Source organism: Conger conger, chromosome 4, assembly GCF_963514075.1.
Source record: "Conger conger chromosome 4, fConCon1.1, whole genome shotgun sequence".
NCBI classification, from domain to species: domain Eukaryota; kingdom Metazoa; phylum Chordata; class Actinopteri; order Anguilliformes; family Congridae; genus Conger; species Conger conger.
In genome coordinates this window covers 21,790,900-21,802,375 of record NC_083763.1, presented here as the reverse complement: position 1 = coordinate 21,802,375, position 11,476 = coordinate 21,790,900, and the positions used below count along the sequence as shown (strand labels likewise).

At 39.8% G+C, this 11,476-nt stretch overlaps 1 protein-coding gene across 5 annotated transcripts; it reads right to left on the bottom strand.

The window, feature by feature from the left end:
• Positions 1–14: 14 nt before the first annotated feature.
• Positions 15–11,322, bottom strand: frrs1b (ferric-chelate reductase 1b). 5 transcript variants are annotated; one of them, XM_061238240.1, is made up of 16 exons: positions 11,190–11,322; positions 9,059–9,260; positions 8,269–8,420; positions 8,027–8,121; positions 7,669–7,798; positions 7,353–7,535; positions 6,643–6,741; positions 5,405–5,552; positions 5,028–5,141; positions 4,738–4,853; positions 4,548–4,634; positions 3,867–3,964; positions 3,383–3,441; positions 2,811–2,954; positions 1,999–2,060; positions 15–1,835 (listed from the first exon to the last, which is right to left on the bottom strand). In XM_061238240.1, the coding sequence occupies exons 2-16, from the start codon at positions 9,258–9,260 to the stop codon at positions 1,743–1,745; spliced, it is 1,782 nt and encodes a 593-aa protein (XP_061094224.1). In that variant the 5' UTR covers positions 11,190–11,322; the 3' UTR covers positions 15–1,742. The 5 variants fall into 5 exon arrangements, with proteins under 5 accessions (XP_061094224.1, XP_061094221.1, XP_061094225.1 ...); XM_061238237.1 differs by lacking the exon at positions 11,190–11,322 and adding an exon at positions 10,107–10,218; XM_061238241.1 differs by lacking the exon at positions 11,190–11,322 and adding an exon at positions 10,107–10,218 and having other exon boundaries at positions 2,892–2,954.
• Between the last annotated feature and the right edge of the window lie 154 nt (positions 11,323–11,476).

The window sequence follows — 11,476 nt, the reverse complement described above, 5'->3', positions numbered from 1 at the left end:
ATTTGTCGTCAGAGAAAATTGCTCATGTATCCTTTAATTGTGCTTTCAGACAGTCTCTAAAAATCCCAAAACAGGTGCATTAGGCATCAGCCCACACACATTACAGTAAAAAGGCTACTAGGCGCTAATGGAAAAACAAAAATATACTTATTTAATTGCAGAAAAGAAACATTGCAAAGAACTAAAAGGTGCCGTGAGGACAGGTTACTGATGTAACTGTGGGCAGCAGGAGGCCTTTGAAAGCCTTGCAGAAAAGCCAGTCTCCACATGATTATAGCTCTTGCTTAGTGCACTCTATCAAAAGGCAACAACCCATCTATACTTCTGAACAATGGCAAAGTTTTAAAGCTGCCCACCCGTTTCAGCAGCCTTGACAGGTTCTGATATTGTTGAAAGGCACACTCAGTGAGCACTTTATTAGGTATTTATTAGACTTAAGTCTTCCGCTGCTGTAGTCTATTCACTTGAGAAGTTTGACACGTTTGTTCAGAGATGCTCTTCTGCATACCACTGTTGTAATGCTGTTGCGTTACTGTCTGCTTCCTGTCAGCTTTGAACAGTCTGGCCCTTCACCTCTGACCTCTCTCATTAACATTAACATTAAGGCGTTTTCTTGTTTTTCGCACCATTATCTGCAACCTCTAGAGACTATTGTGTGTGAAAATCTCAGGAGATCAGCAGTTTCTGAAATAATCAAAACACTGTCTGGCACCAACAATCATTCCACGGTCAAAGTCACTTAGATTGCATTTTTTCCCCATTCTGATTGTTGACGTGAACATTAACTGAAGCTCCTGACCGGTATCTACATGATTGTATGCATTGCACTGCTGCCACACGATTGGCTGATTAGATAATCCCATGAATAAGTAGGTGTACAGGTGTATATAAAATGCTCAGTGAGTGTAAGTGCTATATAAAAATTTTAAAAATTCCTTGCACAAATGATACATGGTATATTAAAAAACAGTTCAGTACAGTAACAATACATACCAGGAAAATGTATATGTCATTAGGGGGAAAAAAACTAAGCCAACTGAAAGCTTTAATTAACCAATGTCCAATTAATTATCATCATCATCAATTCTTCTAAATTACTTAGAATTACCATTACAAATGTTTTTAAAAAGTAATGCATATTTCATATAAATTTTAAATAAATGATTCTTCCAAGGGACACAAAGTCTAAAATTCTTCCATTTTAAAACATTCTAAGAATGTAGTGCTCATGTCACCATTTAAAAATATTTCATACATACTTTGAGCATGTATGTAAAATGTTAGAGTAACACATATAGAAACAAATCCTGAAAAACAACAACAGAAAACAGATCTCAAAAATGTTATTTTGGTCTGAATGTTGGTTTGAAAGTTTAAAAATGTAGCCTGTTTCACCATGCAAGCTCAGCTGAAGAGTAATCAGAAATGAAGTGCTATCGGCAGAAAACGGACAATACTGCTTGCAGTTAAGTAGATACATTACACAATTGTGCTCAAGCATAATTATGTACTTCCAACATCATTCAAGTCATTCTCAGGGCATTCCTCCATACCTAGCAACATTAAAGAAAACACACCTACATTTCCTGTAGATGTAGAAACCTTGCATAGAATATATTAAGATAAAAATCATTCCCCTAGGCGGGCGATCAGTGCAGTCGGTCTCAGAAACGGAGCATTGTGCGTTACATTTCGCAGCGTTAGGACGGGATATAAAAACGGGGCCGTGCGATGCGTTGTTCTCAGACGCTGCTTATAGAGTACAGCAGACCGCTCAGCAGTGAAGCGTTCCCGCAGAGGAAGACCGCCAACACAACTTTTTTAAATACACTACCCTGCAAAGAGACAGACAGCTCCGTTTACCGGTCAACTTTCAAACACTTTCACCGAAAAACATTGGAAAAATCTCTTTAAATTTCTTAAAGTCAATATTAGTGACACAAAAATATAAAAAGAATACTTAATAATAAAAAGAATATATACAAGTATAAATCTTACTTCACTGCTGGTTAATTGTGTGGATTCAAGCAGTATTTCTTTATCTTCCGAGTCGCTCCTTTCTGAAGCGAGATTACACACAATGTTTACCAGCAAAGTACTGTAATAAGGCAGCATTGTTAAAGAAGGACAGAGGCTTTTCAGACTGCTTGAGATGCCATTTACACAGGATTACTATTCATCTCACACTTTGACTAATAAGGTGTTTAATAAGTGTCATGGCTAATGGCACTGGCCCACTCTGTGTCCTTTCACGGCAGCAACCTGAACATTTGCCATTAAAAAGGCATGAAATGCTAGAGCTGATTATATTTCAATGGATGCGGTTTTATAGTCCAAAAGAGACTGTGGGTTCCAGAGTTTTTGGCACCCTTGATATATATGCACAAAAAGTGCTGTAAAAAACATAATACTGTTATTGACATAAGATTTATTTTAATGGAATCAACTAAAGTCTCAAATTTGTCAAATTAAAAAATTATTGACACCCCTGGATTAATACTTTAATTAATTAATACCCCTGGCAAAGATGACAGTCTTGAGTCTTCTCATCAAATTTGTGATAAGGCTAGAGAACACATTTGCTGGTATGGAGGTGCCGTTTTATTTTATTTTTCCGCTTGGTAACCTCAAAACACAAGAAGCTAGTCAAAAAAGGATAGCTTTGCTTTTCGAAAGGCTTGGAAGATTATTAGAATTGCCTGCCTTGTAAGTGAAGTAAGTCTTTTTTCCCCATAGCTTCTTAAATGTCATAATTCTTTTTTGGCCACAGAGATAGATATAGCAAAATGAAATGGTTGCAGCAGACATACCACATTTGAAAGAGCATCTACTGTGAAACTCCAGAATCAGCTCAGCTACCACGCCCCAGACAACAAACCCCGCCAGGATACCTGTGGACCAGGGCCCGGGAAGATGGAGAGCCTGCTGATGGATCCCCAGGAATATGGCAACAACTGCAGCACAACAGCAGAATAAAATTCACCCAGTGATTACATACAGTACATCCCCACCCCGATGACCATTACAACCACATATCTTTTTGTGCCTCGATCACCACTGTAGAAGAGAAAGCCCTCTTTTTACTAGAGCACATACAGCATATCAATAACTGGTTACCTCCTTTATTAAACATTTTGTCTAAAACGGAAACTGTGCTGTAGAGCTACAGCAGTGCAAGATGTACAGTACATATGTAAATTTGACTATAAATGTGATATGAGTGATATGATTTTAAAAAAATCTGAATGATATATAATTACATTTCCTTCAAAATACTAATTCAACCAAAAAGAATCCTCTCGGTCTGGAATATATTAATTACAAACATATAGTTGGGCGAAGGGTATTTTTATTAAATAAAACACTGAAGAGCACCACATACCAGCAATTATCTGTGCAATCGTACCAGCACAATAATGCATCCAATTGAATATGTACCTCCTGAGGATAAAGAGACTGCAGTGAGTATTCATTTACAAAACATTCATGCTAATATTCAAATTCTGCCAGCATAATTGGCCATGCTGCAATTTATGGGACTCTAGTGTAACTAATACCTTAAAGCACACCTTTGGCAGTTGCATACAAAATTAGCAGTGTGTTGTTTAATCAGTATATTTCAATTATAACCTGAAATACCTGAAACCTTCTTTCCCATGTCTACATATTTCCAAAATAGCCCCAGGGAAAGTGCAACTGGATGCATCAAGCCTCAGCAGATCTTATAAGTAATACTGCATTCAAAGAATTTTCAGTACATCAAACCAAATGACACTTTAATTTAGCTGAAAATGTGGTAACAATGTATGTGAATTCTTCAAGTTAGTGAGTCAAAACTCTGAGCAGTGTGGGAGGGGTGGGATTACCGTGCAGAGCCTGGCGGGGGTCTGAAGGCAGCCATCACAGGCTGTATCCCCGCAAGAGCCATGACAGTACAGCCCAGATAAGGATGAGCTCCAGCACTCTGCAAAACAGAGGAGCCGTCAGACCGAACCAAAAACACAGTGAGCTGTAGAAACACCACAAGCTGAACAACTGTCTCTCAAGTACATGATATCACATGAGGGAACCACAAAAATAGACAGAGGACACTGAGAACATAACAGTGATTGGACAGCACTGAACAAAAGCAGTTACATATTCTTGAGACATGCCACAAGCCAGAACATAAAGCAAAGTTCAGAGTGCATGAACAAATTGACACTTTAATTTTGCAGGTTAATAATTATTTAATTAAATGCTCCCATTTAATGTTTCTCGAGAATAGAAGCCCTCTGCTGGTCATGGTGGGAAGGATCAAAATGCTTTTTTTTTTTACTTTAGCAGAATCCCACAGCTGGGGGATTAAAAAATTCAAATCAATCCAAAGTGCCATTACCGGTTTGAAATGATTCAACTGCAACTACAGCTGGTTAAATCCAAAGGATCAAAGCACAGGTTAAATCCGTGTCCATCGTGAAGAGTATGTGGCAATAACTCCACATATGTTGTGTCACGAGCCGTCATGACACCCAATCAAACAGAGAAGTGGCAGAAGTAAGGCTTACGTGACTCCAGCCTCCTCTGTAAATAAAGGGTAAGGTGAACGCCACAGAGGTTAGCAGCACGGTCAGGACCATCAAGGCTCGGTGCACCTGGGGAAACAATGAGACCAATAACCAACAGGCACCTATCGTTCCCACACAGAAGCACAGCCCTCATATAAAAATGATGAGATAGCCTACATAAATCCATTACCTGAAACCAACCCCCAAGTCCACAGAGGGCTCTATCAGGCCAAACATCTTTGAAATAGCGCGCAATAATAATACCCGTGTTGACAGTGGTCATCCAGGCAATAAGCATGAAAGCACCTGCCAGTTCAGAGGAAGAATTCATCAGAGGACTCAAAACACCAGTCATGGATTGCACAATCTGCTGTTGCACTGAATTTATTTTACTCTAAGAGGGATAACTGCCAACCAGCAGAAGACTGGCAGCTGATTATCCAGTTATCCACATGCTTTGCTTACCATGAGCAAACTTACCATGGAATTTCATGAGCAAAGGAGAACGTGACCCACTTAAATTCTGAGGAGCCCCAGTAATGACTGTCTGAAAGGTAGATATCAGAGGCTGTCTGCCATGCCTGTGGATCATACCTAAACGTAAGAGAACAGTGATAATTCAAAGGTGTTAACGTTATTACTTTCTATAGTTTAAGACCAACTTCAAAATGGAAGACAAGTGTCAACATTTCTACACACCTTTATTAGCTTCATGGAAAGTATTAAAAAGGACAGTGAAACTCACCAGCATCAAACAAACACAGTTTAGTCACAATAGTCTGGTATAATAGTCTTGGTATAAAGTTCTGAAATGAATTGCTTCTTTAAAGACTTGAAATAGAGGAGTAAAACCTGACCATTTTCAGCTCTCCCATTTGCCAGGAACAGGTAGTAGCTCTCGTTCAGGCTGAATCTGGTGAGGTCCTGGGGGATGTGAACATCTCTTCGGAAGCTGCATTGGATGACCCCATCTGATAGCCTCCACGCAGTGTCAGTTAGAAAGCTCTAGGAAGGAAGGATGCAGCAGCACTTAGCAAGGCCAACGGCTTGTTTTGGTGAGAATGCAAGTCATCACATGAATAGCAATACATTCTAGAACAGGGGTGCACAACTCCGGTCCTCGAGGGCTGGTCTGCGTACTGGTTTTCGTTCCAACCAATTGCCTTGTTGTTTATTTCCTGACAGCTCTAAAAATACCGTGGTTCAAGCCTGTACTTGAGCACAGTAAAATCATTCGGATACACATTCGGATACACTACACTACAATACACTGCAGTCTGCAGCTGGAGCTCATACACAAGTCAGATAAGATATGAGTCAATTAAATAATTAAGACCAGAAGTTGGCACAAAATCATGAAACGGATCGGCCCATGTTGTGCACCCCTGTTCTAGAGAGATTCACACAATGCCAATCAGTGGTCCGCCAGGACAACACAGGAACAAAAGAAAACATGCAAGCTTGAATAATGCACAATCCAACACAGTAAACAATGTAGAATAAAATAATTTGTCTATCAATGCTTTCAGTTTATTCAAGATTGTATTTTGACATGTAATAGAAACCAATCCAATGTTTATGTACCATGAGTGCCATGAAAAAGTATTTGCCCTCTTTCTGATTTCCTCTATTACTGCATATTAGTGACAATGAATGCTTTCAGATCTTTAGACGAAATGAAATATTATGGAACATAAGATATTCCAAGCCTTTACAGGCTGATATATAGAATTTCCTTTGATCATGACATAGTGTGCTTGTAGAAACTTTGTGGTCACTACTTGGTAGTAAGGTTCAATGAGTGAGGTTTCAACAGCGCTGGCTGCAATCAAGCCTGGGTGTGTTCAATCTAATTGTTAATTAACTTTAGGTAACTGGTTGATTGAGGTAGTTTTAGAGAGGCCAATTACTTTTTCACATGGGTGATAAGGAAAAAATAAAAACGAATCGGTGCTCATCAAAAATAAACACTGACTTGTGTTTAAACAGCTGTGTTTGATTAGATCAAACACAGCTGTCAAAACAAAAGTTACCCTCAGAAACTGGGCATTCTTGTGACAAGCACAATGTCAATATAGCCTGGGGCATGTTGTACCTGTGACGCCAACACTGGATGGGTTCGGCCTACAACATTGGCAGCATCAATGTCCACCCTGTTACCATCTCGCACACACAGGTACATGTCATCATTCCCCTGTAGAAGGACACATCCTGTTTACAGTCTATCAAAAAGTCAGGGCCCCGCCCCTTGGACTTTTGCAGGCCGTAAGAAAAATATGATTTGCCCTCATCCCCCTTTTCCTTCCGCACGATGGCTTATAATTACTGCTATAAATACGCTAAGGGTCCCTTTCGTGGCAGGCAGGGGCGTATCATATGTATAGAACAGGCTGACACTGCCTGGACTAGTCAAAAAAGAAATACAGAATGGTGCTATGACAAACTTAAAAATAAAAAAAAAACAATAACAATTTTTCTTGGATTTATAAGGCATTTCTTGGCTATGATTTAAGGGAGATTTATTTCATGGTGCGCTTGCTTGTTCCTCTACAAAACATTAATTCTACCACAGGCTAATTTTCTAATGGAACAGCTATGAAATCCACTTAATGAAGTAGCTATTTCACATATTCACTTGATGATAAATCAGGTGACATCAACTTTCCTTACTGCAGGTACCAGCTCAGGTAAATAAAGTGTCATATGACAGAATGTCATATTACATTAGAAACATTAGAAAAATACCGTAAACCTTGAAGTAGATTTTTTTTTTAGTTTACAATACATTTCTGTGGAGGCACCCACCATCCATTTGTCCAGTGAGAGCGCAAAGGATATGTAGCCATCGGCTGTCCCGCTGAGCTCAAACAGTGTGCTCTGCCCCACTGTGGTGAAGGAGAGGAAGAAACAGATGGGCTCCAGCTCTGGGTCACAACCCACAGGGTCTCGCAGGCAGGACTTCCTGGTGCCACAGCCCTCAGAGCTGAACTAAGGCAGGAGAGAGAGCGAGAGAGAGTCATCAGGCTCATACAGTAAGCCTCAAAGAGAGGGTACCTCACACTAGAGCTTAATCTTCACCATCATAACCAGAGTAGCTGTAATTGAACGGGGTCTGACTCACTGGTCTTGGCAGAACAGTGGGTGCTGTGGTCGTTGCAGTGTTGTGTGGTCCTGGAGTAACTCCAGCCTGAGACACCACAGGGCCAGGAATTCTCACCCAGTAAACATCATACTTATGAACCACCGTCACCCTGACATACACAGAAACAGAAACATGCAGCACACAACATCGGTCAAGAAAAAACAAACAAAAAACCTGTGACTGGATAATGCAGTCTGCAGTGATGTACTCGGATGTGTCCAAGTTCTTACTTGAAGCCACTGCCGTTAGACTGGATTTTTTTAATCACAATTTCTTTTTGGCAAAGTTCACAAAATATACATTTTATTGAACAAGCAAAAGGCAACCAGACACTCACAGAAATTGGATACTGGGTGGAACACTTTCCGGAGAGTTCCAGGTAACTTGGATTTGTCTCTTTTTGCTGTCACTTGTGTGACTCACCGCCGACTCCTTCAAATGATAGGGTTGAAGCACACGGAGTTTGGCCAGACACAAAACACTATTAATGTCAAATGACTGTAATTTACACTGTATCTGTGTGGCTTCTGAGTTCATGCAAACAAACCTAACAGTTTCAATCATTAGTACATCACTTACCTGCGTGTGGCCACATTTCAATAGCTGTGACTTGGTGATATTAACAAGAGTAAACGATCCCACTGCACCACCATCGAGATTTGCCGCATCACGAGCTTCGATAAGAAAACCCTTGAAATATGTTGTCCCAGATTTGGAAGCAGACAGGGTTACTGGAGACATGGCGATGAGAAACAAATGTTATGTATGATCTTCCTTTAACAACATTATTGGCATATTGATTATGTACACTCAGGGAGCATGTATGTATTATGTATTTATTTCAGAGTGCTTTGCTGGAGTTAAAATGGCAGGTTTAAACCCCTCGACAACAGAACTGCATTACAACTGGAGCAGCTATGTGAGTTAAGGATGAGGTGTTCCAGTTTACATGTACTTCCGTGGTCTAGGGGTTTAAACTCTAGATAAGTACACTGCAATGGACTCAGTAAGTATTCTGCTGCTGTAGCCTATCCACTTAGAGGTTTGATGCATTGTGTTTTTCGCAGTATACTCTAGAGACTAGTGTGTGAAAATACCAGGAGATCAGCAGTTATAGAAATAGTCAATCCAGCCCACCTGGCACCAGCAATCACGCCACGCAATTTTATGCATTGCACTGTTGCCACCCGATTGGCTGATTAGATAATCGCATGAATATGGACATGTATTAGGTGTTCCTAATAAAGTGCTAAGTGAGTGTATATTGCTTGTCACTATCCAATAAGGAATCTTAGAATCTTGTACTTCTGATTAAGGTAACGATGTTAACTTCTGTAATAATGCGGCAGCAGGACATACAGTACAGTACCTTGCACTTGATCCCCAGGACTAAATATACTCTTGTCCACCGTTATTGTATAGGTGTGGGGTTTTGTGCTTGAATGATGACCGTGATTTGGTTCCATGCTCCTGCAAGCATCTGTCACTTTTCCATTACTGTAACAGGCAACAGTCCTAAAACTAACTGTGACCACCAGAGCCAACAGTAAACTTGGTACGTTTATAGACATCTGAAATGAAGAACAAATTGACAAAAAAGGTGCAATTACATGTATCCTGAATATATTCACATCATTCAATAATAATAATAAATTGTCATCTTTGCATGTCTCGAAAAGCAGAAATCTGGAAGCAGTGTGGGTATACATGTTGCGCAGGAACAATAATGTCACAAGTCCGGACTACTTCTCTCATAATTTATATAGCTTATGATTCAGCCTCACCATGTCTCCAGCATGACTTGTTCATTTGACATTTAGCTTTTCATTTCCATCATTCCATGCCTTACTAACTGCCCAAGCAAGTATAATTGCCTGGACTCAGGAGCACTGAATAACAGCTATAAAAGTGTATACTAGGACCACAAACACAAAGGACTCAAGAATGTTACACTAAAGACCGCATGATCGCACAATGTTCATCCCGTCCACCATTTATAAAATGTACAACTCATTGATTTAAAGCTGAATGTGAATACGAAAGACAACTGCGAACAATAAATTATAAAATCTGCATCATTCTCTTCACACGTAGACGGTGACAGACTGATGAATCTATTACTGAAATGTAATGTGAGCTGAATAAATATTAGGAAGAAACATTACCTGTTCCTTTTCAACTAGAAGGCTAAATAATAACACGCTTTAATTCCTCTCCCTTAAACGCTTTTGGAAAGGTATGTGAAAAGAATCGTTAATATTTATCTGTGAGGTACACCTGTCCAAAACTTGCTCCACACCCAGCAAAACAAACGACGAGGTGAAACTATCCTTACTCTACATCTACAAGTAGGCTGCATTATACTTTTTAATTATTACGTTTTACAGTTACCTTCATACAAAGTTATCACGACTCACCATGATCATTCTCACTGTACCGACCTCGTAAACGAGGAAGTTGAATCATGCATTTCATTTTATGCCGTGTAAAACTCGAGTAGTAGGCTAAATAGGAGGTGCTTTCTTCAAGGTGGCCAGTAATTGGTTAAAGACTGACACACTGCTAAACAACAGGTGACTTTTTGCCTTCACAGCGCTTCGAGGAGAGCATGACGGAAAGTGAAGTCCAGCGCTTCAAACTGGAAAGTATACCAAAATTATACTGGACTTCTCTTCCCATCAGCCCCTTTGCGAAAGTGTTGAATGTTGTCCGGTGTTCTAACTCGTTTGTACAGGTATGGGTAGCTAACCTACCTTACTTGTCTAGTGAGCTCAGAATATTTACATTTGGCTACTACCACCTAGATGCGTATCGAAACAACAACCTTATTGTTCGTTAATGTTGAGAGCCAAGCTAGGCTATAGCTAGCATGAATGCGGCAATTGTGCAACGAATGATCCTTGGCTACTTGGTGTTTTGTTTACGTTAAACAAACGAATCAGCTGGCTGCAATTAATGGAGTTGTTGTTATTGACAGAAATGTGTGTTCCCATCGGAAAGAATCTTTGTCAGTAGCAAGTCACTTTTTGGCATAGGATACTTTTTTGAAGAATTATACAATAGTGTAAAATCCAACTATGACCAGCTTGATATACAAGATACCAGCTGTTTCAAAACATAGCTTGAGGTGTTTTGAAAGCAGGGTATCCTAATGAATTCCTCATTAGTTAGCATGGGCTTGGCATGCGATGGCTTTAAACGAATGACAATGCATAACCAGTTTACTTATTTGAATGGGCAGTGACTTAAACAGCCGATAAAGAAATGTAGGTAGCTACTGATTATCATAAAGAAGATCGCCCTCTCTCATTAATAGACTTGCATTGTTACTACTAGGTCGTGGGCTCGATTCCCAGACAAAACACTACTGATACACTTGAGCAAGGTTCAGAACGGATTCCTTGAATGTCAAAGCATTACGCACTTCATTAGAGCAATAATAATGATTACCTATCATATTATGAGCAGCAGCAGTTTCATGCGTCCTTACCTAACCTTACCTGCGTTTGCTTTCAAAGAATTGTAGGCTATTGCTTCAAGAAAATGCATTCATTGTAATTGGATAAAAGTCGCTTTATCAAGGACACAATACAGAACGTGGCGGCTGGTGTTGGAGATCTTTGTTTAATTATTTTATTATTAGAGGTTTAATTATTGCATTAGATGCAGTGTAAGTCGTTGAGAGCGAGCATCCAGCATCCTTGTTAAAATGGCTATTCTCATTTTACGCCTAGTCTGCATTATAGCCGACATATATATCCCACATGGATTTTCTAGTGTGTGATTC